This window comes from Elaeis guineensis, chromosome 3 (assembly GCF_000442705.2).
Source record: "Elaeis guineensis isolate ETL-2024a chromosome 3, EG11, whole genome shotgun sequence".
Taxonomy (NCBI): Eukaryota; Viridiplantae; Streptophyta; class Magnoliopsida; order Arecales; family Arecaceae; genus Elaeis; species Elaeis guineensis.
In genome coordinates this window covers 127,321,236-127,336,807 of record NC_025995.2, presented here as the reverse complement: position 1 = coordinate 127,336,807, position 15,572 = coordinate 127,321,236, and the positions used below count along the sequence as shown (strand labels likewise).

At 34.5% G+C, this 15,572-nt stretch overlaps 1 protein-coding gene across 1 annotated transcript; it reads left to right on the top strand.

The window, feature by feature from the left end:
• The first annotated feature begins 4,610 nt into the window (after nt 1-4,610).
• On the top strand, nt 4,611-6,490 carry LOC105035689 (UDP-glycosyltransferase 73C6-like). The gene has a single exon (XM_019847405.3). The coding sequence runs from the start codon at nt 4,759-4,761 to the stop codon at nt 6,241-6,243; it is 1,485 nt and encodes a 494-aa protein (XP_019702964.2). The 5' UTR covers nt 4,611-4,758; the 3' UTR covers nt 6,244-6,490.
• Nucleotides 6,491-15,572: the final 9,082 nt, after the last annotated feature.

The following is a 15,572-nucleotide window of genomic DNA, read 5'->3' as shown; positions in this document are numbered from 1 at the left end:
TATATATATATTCTAAAATTTTCTTTCAGCAACTTGATATGCTTTAAGGCTTCAATATTTTTTTTGGAAATTGAGAACACCACCATTCATTAAAAGCCGGCAGGTGTTGAACCCGGCCAAGAGAGGAGAAAAGCAAAGGTTGGGAGGTCGAAGAATGGAGACGGGACCCAATGAGGATTGGGTTACAACGTTGTTCATCCAGCCCAAAACAAATACAATGGCCTAGAAATATGGCCCAAAGGACACAAACCCAGCCCGATATAAGTAGGTCCACATTTGGCATAAGATTATGTCATAAGCGGATCAACTCAACTAACATGCATGTTAAATAATTAATCATATCAAATAGATTTGATAATCCACAGATTTGAGATAAGTAGGTCTAGATAGAGTAGGGTATGAAATATTGGGAAGATGCGACAATCCACGGATTTTAGATAGTCAGGTGACTCATTCAAACATGATTCATAATTAATCATGGGTCCTAATATATTATTAAGTAGATTAAATTTTGAATTTTTGACTTATCCAATAAATTAAGCTATATTCTAATTTGCTTTTTCTAGGCACCTATGCCTACAACCTACCCTAATCTGATCCTGACTTGATCCGATCCTATTCATTGCAACCCTCCGCTAGGCTAACAAAATTTGCTAATGCTAGAAAAGTCACCAATAACTCTTCCACTACCTTCAAAATTCTCTTGTTGCTTATATTTTAGGATGGTAGAAGATCACAGGAGACAAGTTCCACTATCCCTATATCTCAACATTAGATATCATCATACTCCATGAGGACGATATACAAAATCATAAACCCTATATTCTAAAATCTTACCAAGGAGGAAAGGAGTAGATTCAAAAATCTAGAATCAACAACTTATGTAAAATTGAACAATAAGACATATTCAAAGAAACTTAAAGATAAAAAGTATTATCATAAATAATTTTTATATTTTTTAATTTTTTTAAAAAAATTGATGACGAAAATATTTTCGTCTCAAATAATTGACTACTTACGATGGAAAAAAATTTTCATCGCTAATAATCCAAAAATTTTAAATTTTTAAAAAATTTTATTTTCTTAAAATATTGGCGATAAAAATTTTTATCGTAAATAGATGGATATTTGTGATGAAAAATAAATTTGCATCATAAATATCATTATTTACAACGTACTATTTTCATCGCAACTAATCTATTATTTTTAAATTTTTAAAATTTTTTAAATATTCATGATGAAAATTTTTCATCACAAAAATTATAATATTAGTGATGAAAAGTTTATATTCATCATAAATACTTTTATTATTTACAAAGAAAGATTTTTCATCACTAATAGCCTGTAGTTTTTGAATTTTTAAAATTTTTTTATTTTTTCACATATTAGCGATGAAAAATATTCATCATAAATCATCATTTATTTTATGATTAAAAATAAGTATTCCATCATAAATATTGGATTATTTATGATGTACCTTAGTCATCGTAAGTAATCTATAATTTTTAAATTTTTAAATTTTTTATTTTTTTATAAATATTAGTGATGAAAGTTTTCATCGTCAATAATTTTTATTTGTGATAAAAAAATTATTTTTCTTGTAAATACTCTATTATTTATGATGTAACATTTACATCATAAATAATCTATAAATTTTTAATTTTTAATTTTTTTTTCAAATAATAGCGATGAAAAGTATTCATCATAAATAAGCAGATATTTACGACAGCTAGCTAATTTTCATTGATAATACTCAATTATTTATGATAAAAAAAATTTATCATAAATAATTTATAATTTTTATAATTTTTATTTTTTTAAATATTAGTGATAAAAATATTTAGTCATAAATAATAAATATTCATGACAGAAAGATAATTTTCATCGTAAATACTTAAATTATTTACGATAAAAATATTTTCATCATTAATATTTAAAAATTTAAAATTAAAATAAATATTTTATTATTTATGATAAAAATAATCATTATAAATAATTTATATTTATGATAAAAAAATTTTCATTGCTAATATATTTTATTTACGATGAAAAAAATAAATTCATCGTAAATAGTTAATTATTAGTGATGAAAAATTTTATTCATCATAAATAGTCTTATTGACGATGAAAATTCTGTTCGTCGCTAATAAATTCATCGTAAAAACTCTCTTTTCTTGTAGTGATCCACTTATCAGATTTCATAATCATAATATACAGCTATAACAAGCATAATCCGATTGGACTTGAGCATTACTGCTGACGAAAAGAATTCATCATAATCAATTTTTTATCTTTGTATAAATTTTTTTACCATCAACCTAGCCTTATAGGTCTCTACTTAGCCATCTACTCCAATCTTCTTCTTAAAGATTTATTTATACCCTATTGGAATTATACCTTCAGGTGGATCAATCAAAGTCTATATTTGATTAGAGTATGTGGAGTCTATCTTAGATTTTATGGCTTTACACTATTTATCAGAGTCTCTATTCTGGATAGCTTCCGTATAGGTCATAGGATCATCATCTTAAATGATATGGGCTTCATTATCATTCTCAATGATAAAATCATATCTTAGAGGTACATTCCGTATCTTTCTGACCTTTGGAGAGGAGGTGTGTGTCGTGGATATTTCTGATCAATAGGTTTAATTAGTTTAAAAATTTCATATTGAGGATCAAATAAGATAGATTGTAGGTTTTGAATTTCAATTAGCTCAATCATCCTCCCACATCCCTTTTCTTGGATAAATTTTTTTTCAAGAAAATAACATGTCTACTGACAAAAATCTTTTGTTCAGTAGGATGATAAAAGAGATATCCAATACCTTCTTGAGGATAACCTATAAATCTACATTTAATTACTCCTCCCTCTATTTTCTTATCTCTTTCCCTTCCTTCATGCAGCCCATATCCATCTAGCAATTGAAAATCCAGTGTCCAAATTCATCTCAAGTTAGATTGGGTTGGATCAAATAGAGATGCGAGTCGGATAAATCATAGGGATCGGATTGGATCGGATTTGTTAAGGTACACACATTAAGCAAATGTTATAAAATAATTATAATTTTGAAAGGGGGACTTAGATTAGAGTTGTATTATGATGGATTTAGAATGGGGCATACCATTATCCATATCAAATCCAAATCCATTTCGATTTTTTTCTAAAACCTATATCTGCTCTGAATTCTAATGGGATTAGATAAAATCTGTTCCATTCGGATCGGATTTGGTAGTCGGTGGATCACCTGAAATTGCCATCTCTAGACTTCCTCAAAAGAACCACATATTTAAACAATAATTGGATGATAAGGATTTCAACAGTTGAGATATTTGGTCATTGGATAAACAAGATGAAGATGAATCAAGATTTTATTTCATTTTGATCTATCTTGAAGGTGGAAATATTTAGAATATTACTAAAAATTTCAAAACCTTGATTGTGTTTTTAGAATTCAAATATTAAAATCCCAGCTAATACAGTAAATCTAGGATTATCAACTACTTTCAAGAATTATAAAAAATATTCTTTTTGAAATAAGAAATGATTAAAAATATCAATTAATGTGTTTATATGGTATTAGCTAGCTTGAGAATTATAGGTTTATATTGGTTGTAAGGTTTATATATGCTCGGGAGTATTTTGGTCGAGATCTTAGTTTGCAACGCATCAAGATTTTTATTTTGATCAAGATCACGTGCACGGGGCTAAACTGGTGGGGATCTCTCAGCTGGCTGGTGCAAGGCCCACATGGACTATTCACGTGCAGATGCGTTGTGCGTACAGCCCCGTGCACGTGAATGTGCATTTGCTTGCCTTTTTTTTTTTTTTTGGTAGAAGCATTTGCTTGCCGTGGCAGCCAAGAAAATTAACGGAGCAAAAATCAAAAGCGCTCGCTGCGGCCAAGGGTGGTTCAACACCGACAGATAGACGGGTATTGGGTAGATTCACCTGGCACTTCTTTAGGTCAAGAAAGGCAGGCTCGGGTTGTATCTTGCACGCGAAAGAATGAATGATTGAGGGTCAACCATTCGATCACATCTCGTGAAGGAACGTGGATCCTTCTCTCATGGGAAAGAAACAACCCTAGCGAAGAAAGATGTCCTCCACCAGCAGCCATTGCTGTCGGATCGATGAATATTGGGTGGACGTGGTCCATCATATATGCTGTAAATAAAATTAACAAAAAAATATCACATCAATATTTTGAATTAAAAAATTATGCAACCACTTCAACAATGATATGTATTGAGATGGTTATGTACCGAAATGCTTTCAGAATTTTTTAATTCAAAAGACTGAGGTGGTATTTCTTTCATTGGCTCTGTCTACAATATATATGGTAGAGTAAATCTATTCAAAAATTTTATTGGCTTCATGCAGCCTACCATGCATGATATTATGTTGGTATATGATGACACGACATGTGTCATCATGTCACATATGATGACACGACATATGTCATCCATTTTGTTTGACATAGGAAGCTTCAACGAGGTGACGTCTTTTTCTATTTTGAGTCAAATATTGATGATGTCGGGACGTATGTCATCCATTTCTGGCTTTGCCAATTTATTATCGCTTCCGGTGATGAGATGACCGGATTTACAATAACAACAACAGGAACTCGGATTGCTCTGCATTGAGATCCTTTTTCCCCTTTCCCTAAGCACCTCCTGTTCCTCCTGTGCGTGTTAACCTGCAACCAACCTATTCCCCTGTTTCTGATTCCATCCACTCTGTCGCCAAAATCTCAACATGACCAACCAAATTGTCATCAACGGTCGAGATGACCCAAAGCCTCACTTCGTGCTGGTTCCATTAATGGCCCAAGGGCACACAATCCCCATGATCGACATGGCTCGTCTGCTTGCCGGTCGAGGTGTCCATGTCAGCGTCATCACCACCCCCGTCAATGCTGCTCGAATCAAGACCGTTATCGAGCGTGTGAAGGCATCGCAACTTTCGATCGAGTTTGTGCCTCTCCCGTTCCCATGCAGTGCAGTAGGCCTGCCCGAGGGGTGCGAGAACATCGACACCTTGCCTTCCAAGGATCATCTCCATAGCTTCTTGGATGCATGTGCTCTGCTCCGAGAGCCGCTAATACTGCACCTCAAAGAGCAAAAGCTGCACCCGAGCTGCATCATCTCAGACGTTTGCCACACTTGGACCGGAGACGTCGCACAAGAGTTCCGCATCCCAAGGTTCGCATTCAATGGCTTCGGTGGCTTCTCTCTTCTCTGCAGGCACATCATCCTCACCAACGAGTTGGACAAAAAAACATCTGATGAGATGGAGGTCATCGTCATGCCTGGATTTCCTCATCATCTTGAGTTACTGAAGGCCCAAATGCCCGGGAGCTTCGGCGGACGAGGCATGGAGAAATTTGCGGAGGAGTTGAAGGCCGACCAGCAAAGGTTCGATGGCATGCTGGTGAACACCTTCGATGACTTGGAGGCTCTGTACATTGAGAGCTTCCAAAAGGCCATAGGGAAGAAGGTTTGGACGATTGGACCGATGTCGCTCTACAACAAAGATGTCGCGGATATGGCTGCGAGGGGGAACCTGGCCTCGATCGATGAGAACCATTGTTTGCGTTGGCTGGATTCGATGAAGCCAAACTCCGTCATCTATGTGAGTTTTGGAAGCCTTGCTAGCCCTATTCCTCCACAGCTTGTTGAGATTGGATTGGGGTTGGAGGCCTCCAACCATCCTTTTATCTGGGTGATAAGAGCTGGAGATAAGTCTCCGGAGGTGGAGAAATGGCTATCGGAGGGGTTCGAGGAGAGGGTGAGGTCGAGGGGTCTTATTATTAGAGGATGGGCACCGCAGGTGATGATCCTTTCACACCCGGCAATTGGAGGGTTCATGACGCACTGCGGATGGAACTCGACGCTGGAGGGGGTGACCGCAGGCGTGCCGATGGTAACATGGCCCCACTTTGCAGAGCAGTTTGTGAACGAGAAGCTGTTGGTGGAAGTGCTGAAAATTGGAGTTGCAGTTGGGGTTAAGAAAATGACCAGATGGGGGGTTGAGAGCAGTGAAGTATTGGTAAAGAAGGACGATGTACAGAAGGCAGTGAGTACATTGATGGATGAAGGGGAGGATGGGGTGGAGAGAAGGAAGAGGGCTAGGGAGATGGGGAAGAAGGCTCGGAAGGCGATGGAAGAAGGAGGGTCATCTTACGAGAACATGACTCTCCTGATCAAACAGGTCCAGACTGACATGCTCCAACTAGCATAGAACGGGGGTATTCAGGAGAGTAGTAGTTTTATATTTGTTACCTTTTCTTGTACGTTTTGTCTTTTGTTTTTTCCGTTTCGATTTTTTCTATCCAAACTGACTACCATCATTGTTACAGTAAATAATGATTGGTGTTAGGTGACAAGCTTGTTTATTTTTATTTTTATTTTTATTTTATTGAAAGCTTATGCCTTTTTGGAAAGGTTGTGCCTCTTAGAGATGTATCTTTTATGAAATAAAATATTTTTTTTATAAAGATGTGTTTCTTAATAAATAATTCTTATAAAAAATTATATTCCTCTATTTTCTATAAATAGAGGGTATGTAGTTTTTTATTGTTGTAAGTATTTATGTATTTGAGTTTATTCCATAAATAAATTTTATTTTAAACTATTATATTTATTAATTCATTAAAAGAGGAAGCCCATCAATATTTAGTATCAGAGCTTGTGGTGAAAGGGAGTGAAAGGGAGATTCTATCAACAAAAGAAAAAATGGCTACCAATCTTTTTCAATCTCAAATTTTAAATCTTTTAAAAGATAATTATAAAAATTGGTGCATTCAAATAAAAGTACTATTTGGCTCTCAAGATCTTTGGAAAGTAGTTAACAGTGGGTATCAAGAATCCACAGCACAAGAAGAAGTCGGTCTCTCTGCAAATCAACGAAATGAGTTGAAAAATGCAAGAAAGAAGGGCAAAAGGCTCTTTTTTATTTTTACCAAGCAGTAAAGGAGTCTACGTTTGAGAGGACTGCTGAAGTGACTTCGAGCAAGGCAGCATGGGATATCCTTGCCATCGTCTTCAAAGGAGATGAAAAAGTAAAGCGGATTCGTCTACAAAAGCTTTGAGCAAAATTCGAAGCTATCTGCATGAAAGAGTCCGAAAATGTTGCGGACTATGTTTCTCGTATTTTGATTATTGTAAACCAAATGAAGTGAAATGGAGAACAACTTGATGATATATGAGTTGTAGAAAAGATCCTTCGTTCCTTATCACCAAAATTTGAGCACATTATTGTTGCCACAGAAGAGTCAGAAGATATCAGTACCCTTTCAATTGACCAATTAATAGAATCTCTTCAAGTACATGAGCATAGATTACAAAAGAAGTCTGAAGTCGAGTCAACAGAACAAGCCCTAAAGTTAAAATTAAAATTTGACTTTCGAAAAGGCAAAAGTCATAGAGAAAGTAATAGTAGAAATAAGAATCAAAAGTAGTATGATCATAACCGATCGAATAGCAACAAAGGTGATTACGATTCACGATATGGAATTACCATCAAAAGAAGCAGATGCAATTACAAACGTCCAAGTTTATATGGTGGTACAAAATCTAATATACAATGCTATAATTGTAAAAAGTATGGACACTGTAGCAAAGATTGTTGGTATAAAAATACAGAAGAAATGAACAACTATGTCGATGGTACCATAGAAGAAGAAGAATAAGGAGAAATTATGCTTCTACTCACATGCCAAGAAGAAGTTGAAGATCCACAAAATACATGGTTTCTTGATTTGAGTGCTTCAAATCATATGTGTGGTGAAAAAAAATTACTTGTTGACATGGAGGACGATATACATGGTAATATAAAATTTGGTGATTTATCAAAAGTACCTATAAAAAGAAGAGAAAAAATTATGTTTAAATTGAAGAGTGGTGAACAAGAATATATCTCAAATATGTACTATGTATCCGAGTTAAAGAGCAATATACTAAGTATTGGACAACTATTGGAGAAAGGTTACACTGTTCAAATGAAGGACTCTATCCTAACTTTGAAGGATAAGAACAAAAGGATAATTGCAAAAGTGCACATGTCAAAGAATTGGATGTTTTCTCTTAATATAAAAATCGAGATTGAAAGGTGCTATCAAGTAGATTTGAAAGAAGAATCAAGATTATGGCATTTAAGGTATGGATATTTAAATTATGAAAGTTTAAAGTTATTATCTTTTAAAAAAATGGTGAATGGACTTCCTGTTATTAAACATCCAAAAGAAGTATGTGAAGGCTGTGTCATTGGAAAACAAATCCGAATTTTTTTTCTTAGTATCAAGGAAAAGTATGCATCGGCACCTTTGAATTTAATGCGCACAGATCTTTATAGTCCTTTTCTTGAGTCTCTTAGAGATAACAAGTATTTCATTAGTTTTATTGATGACTATACTAGAAAAGTGTAGATTTATTTTATTAAAAAAAATCTGTTGCATTCTCTACATTTAAAAAATATAAAGATATGGTAAAAAGAGAAAGTGAAAATAAAATAAAGATATTGAGATCTGACAGAGGAGAAGAATATACTTCAAATGAATTTAAAACTTATTGTAGCATTGAAGGTATTCACAACAATTCATAATGACATACAGTCCACAATAAAATAGCATTGCTGAGCAAAAAAATAGCACCATTCTGGATATGACAAGAAGCATGATCACAGAGAAAGGTTTACCAAAGTCATTCTGGGCAGAAGTAATTGCATGTGCAGTATATCTACTTAATAGAAATCCAACAAAAAATATGAAGAATATAATTCCTCAAGACGTATAGAGTGGACATAAGCCAAGTATTAAACATCTCAAGATATTTGGTTGCATTGCATATGCACAAATTTCAAAGGCGAAGAGAAAGAAGTTAGATGATCGAGGAGAGAAATATATTTTTATTGGATATAGTGAGAATTCAAAAGCATATAAACTCTTCAACCCAATCACCAATAAAGTGATAATAAGTAAAGATGTCATATTTGACGAAGATGCTGCTTGGAATTGGAGTACTGAAGAAGAAACTCAAAGACAGAAAATAATGGATTAAGAAATTGAAAAATTTGAAGAAGAGTCAAATATTTATGATTTTCCACTTTCAATGACTTTATCTCAAATATCATCAACTTTTTCTAGTTTACATATTCAAGTACCCCAAGTAAAAGACCTACAAAAATGAGAAGACTCAAAGAGATATATGATGAGACAGAAATAATAGATGATGATAATCTATTTTGTCTACATCTTAATCAAGAACCATTTACTGTTGAAGAAGCCATGAAAAAGGATGAATGGCGAGCAGCTATGAATGAAGAAATAAGAGCAATAGAAAAGAATAAGACTTGAAAATTGACTTCATTACCTAAAGGACATAAATCTATTAGTGTAAAATGGATATATAAAATCAAACATACCGCTGATGGAAACATTGAAAGATATAAGGCGCGGCTCGTTGTAAAAAGATACAAATAGAAAAAAGAAATTGACTATGAAAAAATATTTGCACCTGTCACCCGATTTGATACTATTCGACTACTTCTTTCTCTTATGGTGCAACATCATTGAAAAGTACATCAAATGGATATAAAATCGGTATTTCTAAATGGCTATCTAAAAGAAGAGGTTTATGTTGAGCAACTCGAAGGATATAAGATAAAAGGTATGGATGATAAGGTTTACAAATTATAAAGCAGGCTCCTCGAGGGTAGAATACTCATCTTGATAATTATCTTCAAAATATTGATTTCAAGAAATATCCTTATGAGTATGCAATGTACATCTGTAGAAAGGAAAGAATTTTAATTGTTTGTATTTATGTTGATGACTTACTAATCACTAGAAGTAGCCAAGATATGATAGATGACTTCAAGCTTATAATGACAAAAAAATTTGAAATGCCAGATGTTGGTCTTATGACTTTCTTTTTTGGTATAGAAGTTAAGCAAGATGAGAATGAAATTTTTATCACTCAAAAAATGTATGCTAAAAACATACTAAAGAAATTAAAAATAAAAAATTGTAAAGAAATTAGCACTCCTATTGCTTGTGGTATAAAACTTAGTAAAAATGATAAAAAAAAAAATAGATGCAACTATCTTTAAGAGTTTTGTTGACAGTGTTCGCTATTTGACAATAAGTAGACTAGATATAATTTATGGAATTGGATTAATTAGCCAAAATATAGAAGATCCAAAAGAATCACATTGATGAGTTGCAAAAAGAATTTTAAGATATATAAAGGATACAATTGATCGTGGGTTATATTATACAAGCTCAAAAGATTTGAAATTGGTTGGATATACAGACAGTGATTGGGTCGAAGATCAAGATGAAAGAAAAAGCATTACAGGTTATGTGTTCTTTTTAGGATCTATAGCATTTACATAGAGTTCAAAGAAATAACAAATTATAGTCTTATCAATGTGTGAAGCTGAATATGTGGCAGCAGCATCAGATGTTTGCGAAGCAATTTGGTTAAGATATGTATTAGAAAAATTAGATCATGTCCAAAGTTCTCCTATCTCAATATTTATTGATAATAAGTCAGCAATCAAATTATCAAAAAATCCAATGCATCATGAAAGAAGCAAAGACATAGATACCAGATATCATTTTCTTCGAGAACAAATCTAGAAAGTTAGGTTGAATTAATTCATTGCAATATAGAGATGCAGGTCGTAGATATTTTTACCAAATCTCTATAATTTGATATTTTTATGAAATTTAGCAAAATATTTGGAATATGTTCTGTGTGAAATTTTTTACTAAAGATTTGACTACTCAATTTGAAAAGAGAAGAAGAAATGATGATGTTTGACTACTTAGTTTGAAAAGAGAAGAGTAGTTTGACCAAGATGGTTATTCAGGAAGAGATACGATTGTCAAGGATTTAAAAAAGATGGTTACTTGTGTCCCTTGGATAAAAGAAGTTATAGGATAGTTATTGGATAAAAGGTGGTTAGCAATATTTCTTGGATAAAAGAAGTAATGAGATAGTTATTTTTATGTCTCTTGGATAAAAGATAGTTACCAGTAAACATCTTTTCATATCTATATAAAGTAATAGAATGCCCACAAAGTTCTTTATTTATTAGTGTCCACGGTATGGATGAGATAGTGAAAATTTTCTACAAAAACTCTGTCAAAAATACCGCATGCCATTATCACAATATTCAACTTTCAAGATAGGACAAGATCATATGCCGGAATTCTACTCTATTGTTCAAAAATGTCAAAAATGCTTTATGGGGAACACAAAATCGACAAAGAAGAATGCCAAACAAGATGTTGTAGAACGTGCTTTTACATATATTATAGGTACTTTTTGGCCAAAGAATAATGCTAATTATCTGCGTACTTTGATAAAAAATCTTGAAAAAATAAATATTTCTTTAGAAAAGAAAAATATGACATTGAATATTGAAAACAAATCCTTAGAAAATGCAATCAACAAGCAAGCATGCGACATTAGAAGACTAATTGTTGAAAAGAAAGATTTACAAGAGAAGCTCCAAGTTTATGGAGATCCAATTGAAGACCCGATTGAAAAAGATGAAGGTAGTTATGCACAAAACAAACTTAAGGGGTAATGTTAGATTATAAGCTTGTTTATTTTTATTTTTATTTTGTTGAAAGGTTATGTCTCTTTCGAAAGGTTGTATCTTTTAGAGTAGAGATGTGTCTTTTGTGAAATAGAATATCTCTTTGTAGGGATGTATTTCTTAATAAGTGACTCTTGTGAAAAGTTGTATCCCTCTATTTTCTATAAATAGAGGGTATGTGGTTTTTGTTTGTAGTAAGTATTTATGTATTTGAATTCATTCTATAAATAAATTTTATTTTAAACTATTATATTTATTAGTTCATTAAAAGAGGAAGCCCATCAATAGTTAGCAGATATTCCTCGCGCATTAACATTGGTTCTAATAATGTAATGAGAGCAGCATAGTGCATGCATCCATAGATGGACGCACGTATATATGCATGTATTTATCTGTGTGTTATATTTCACGGGCGTTGTCCATTTTGCTCCGGTGGCTCACAGAAAAACCAGAAGAGGGTGCACAAAGCAATTTCTTTGTATGTTAAAAAAGTCTCATTTGCAGTACAATTCTACAGTACAAGAAGACTTTGGCTATGGACTCGGGTGTCTCGAAACTCATCGTTCAGCAACGTACGCTTTCACCAGAGCATGTCTTGCACGGTGATATCTTGGCTCCGATATCCTTCAGGAAGCAAGGCTAACCATACTCCAATCATGCGCGACCTCCTATTTTGGAAAGCTTCTTATTTCTGTAATATCTCTCATACCTTTCGGGAAGCTAATCAGGCGGCGGACTATTTGGCAAGACAGGTGAGGTGGTTCCAAGGGGATATAGTTTATCCTGCTTTTGCTGCCATCTTGCAAGCGGATGTATCCAATGTTGGCTTCACTCAAAAAAAGTCAAATGGGGCTGTATCTGTTAGAAAATAGAAGGCTAGTGTTGTCGTCTTTTCTTCCTATGCTAATTCAGCCCAATTATCTGGTTTTGTCTGACTCTCATGCCCGACGCGTTGCGTTGGCACACTTTCACAGGAAGAGCCATGGCTCCTGATTCACAATCTGCAATTATAATTATATGGTTGGTTTTATAAAACATGCTGGAATGCACTTACATTAATTTAGCCATATAATAACATCATTGGACGGATCTTGCCTATTTCTCTTGTTTTTCTCGCTAGAGGCGACTCGGATGCTGGGACAAGAGGTTGAAAGCGCTATGGGAATTGAGTGCTATGACTTAATGTGGTTGGTCAGGGAGCCTATGCTTAACCGTGTCCCACTTGGAACGGTACGTTGCACTAGATGTTGTCTAGTCTACAGCAGTTCCCCTATATTGTGCACCTTTGCATTCGTCCTTTACTTCCTGCCCTGATGACTCTTATGGTATTCTCACTTCAGCTGCTTCTTTTTTCATGCACTATCCTTATACCTAGCTAATACATGACTTAATAATTGCATTACAAGCTAAGGAGCGCCGGCGTTTATTTATCCTCCTTGTGATATGGTTTCTCCTTTACAGCAGCTATATGAAGTCTCCAAATGATGTTCTATATAACAATGATTCTGATGGGGACTCTAGTAGCATCTATCATAGGTTAGCTGTGGAACATTTGATCGGTCAGGTGGGACACTTATACCATTTGGTAGAATTGGCGGGTTCCATCACAGCCTGCAGCTTGTTTGACCCTTTGACCTATGCTGAAGAATTATTGAGCGTCTATAGCCCCACTCTATCGCTGCCTATATATGTTTGTTTCAAGATTCTAAATTATTTCTGTTTGAGGCTCCCAAGAACTCATTTTCATTGCATTTCGAAGAGAGCATTTTACTGCAACTGGATGTCTATGGTCCCATGTGATGCTTTACTCTATAAACCGGCTGATGGGACTATTTTTGTGGGACTGTTGGGTATCTTAATTTACTTCTATCTCACTTCTGTTAGAAGATTTATGAGCCTGCACCTGCTGCTTTTGGTGGTCATTGCCATGTATGGATTCTGTTATGCATTTGATTACAGGCTGCTGGCACATTATCTATTGCATGAGATATTACTATTCCATTCTAAGATCCCACATGACGTTTCAAATGCAAAGGAAACTGATGGGACATGGCTCATAGTCCTCAACAGCTCATCTTGGCCTACATTTGGTAGACTGCTCACTATTATCGCAGTTAAGCCAAGAGGTGGCTTTGTACTGCACATTTTCCTTTGGTATTCTCGAGGGCTGGTCACTGGCTTATGCATCAAGCCTGTTAAAGCGCAGTTTGGCTCGTTTTATATACAGAATGTCTCAGATAAGGCGATGCATTACTATGTTTACTATCCTCAACATCATTGTCATTCATCACTTATCTGCATGGCCTATTGGCTGTATCATGACAGGTTTCAAATTGCACGCCTACTTATGTGCAATGAGCTTCACATATGCTTTATACTTCCCTCTGCAGGTGGGGTACTCTGTTCTTTTCAGAGCTTATGTGTTGTTTCAGACTTCTACTGGTACTCTACAGCAGGCTTTACAGTTGAAGAATACAGGATATTGTTCCTATACTTCTGTTTTCACCATTCCCACGCTACTATACCTTTGTGTAGACCTCTTTTGCTATCTGACTTCACTTCTCATGTAACCATACACGAGTTCTTAGCCGCTAACACTTATCCTTACTTGTTAGCTCCAGTTTTTGTCTTAGCTACAGGATGTTTTGGCAAGTTTGTTTTGTCTCTATGTAATCAGCGACACTCATTTGTATTATCTTTACTTCATTAATACAAAGCCATTGGCTCCACTGTTTACCAAAAAAAAAAAAAACCAGAGCATGGCGTGTCGGATCTCTAATCTCTAGGCTTGTGTTCAGCTTCCGCCTCTCAGATAGTTCTTTTTTTCCTTGGATCGCATGCACAATTCTGAAAATATTTCAACATCTTTCTTTCATCATTTGTATGTATCTCAAAACAACTATCATGCATTCCAATGGTTGATGTCGTGAAAAAAAATGGATCATTCTTTTACATGAAGGATACAACTCAAACCCAGTATCCTTCCCTCTCTTTCTCTCCTCAACGACGTAGCACAGCATGAAAGAAAGTAAAAATACTGTGCAAACTCATCATTTGGATCGCTTAAATGCATGATTAGTTTTTTCAACTTTGATGGTTTAGATATTTGTCTCATCGCCACATAGATCAAATAGAATCTTCATTTAAATATTCTTTTCTGGTCATAATGTCACTCCAAGACTCAATAATAACAATAGGCAGATATCTATTTAATTTGTTTAACCTCAATAATAATAAAAATGGAGCCACTTTAGTAATGTCTGATCCCATTCACGTTAGATATAGATGAACTGACCAATCTGAGAATATCAACGACGATTATATCCTCTCGACTATAATTACATATTTAAAGCAGCTATAACAGCGAAATAATGTGGGAAGCCATTATTGTATGGTTAAGAATGGCTACCAAACTCCCTATGTAAATAAAAATGAACAGTAGATCCTCAGGCATGTCATTCGATCATTACCACTTACAACTCTCATTCTCTTTTTTTTTTCTTCTGTTGTTCCTAAATTTTGATTGACTTAAGTGTTGAAAGATTTTTGTTGGAAAAACTTTGGCAAGAAAAACTTTCTTTTCATGTTTATCTTCCAATCCAGGTACTTTGAGCCACATCCTTGGATTCATACAGTATTTCAGCTGTATCGACCACAGTCTAATTTTGGATGCCAGCGATAACACTTGGATCATTATCTCAATAAAATGGAAATTTTTTTTTTTTTTTAACGTGATTCCATATAATTTTTCTTAGTACAAGATTCTATGTGGTGGTAAGAATCATTGACCCACTCTATTACCAAAGCTGACCAAACACCGAGAGTCCTTGGCGTGGACGGCACTCAATGGCAAATTCAATGGGATAATGATCAGCGCCTGCGTTCGTCACACCATACGCATGCTTTCATTTCTTCAAAAGCATCACCTCTCACAGTAGTGGTCACATTTAATCATCATAGAT

Excerpts from the sequence above, each read along its gene's own strand:
- LOC105035689 (XM_019847405.3), top strand. The coding sequence starts at position 4,759 with ATGACCAACCAAATTGTCATCAACGGTCGAGATGACCCAAAGCCTCAC.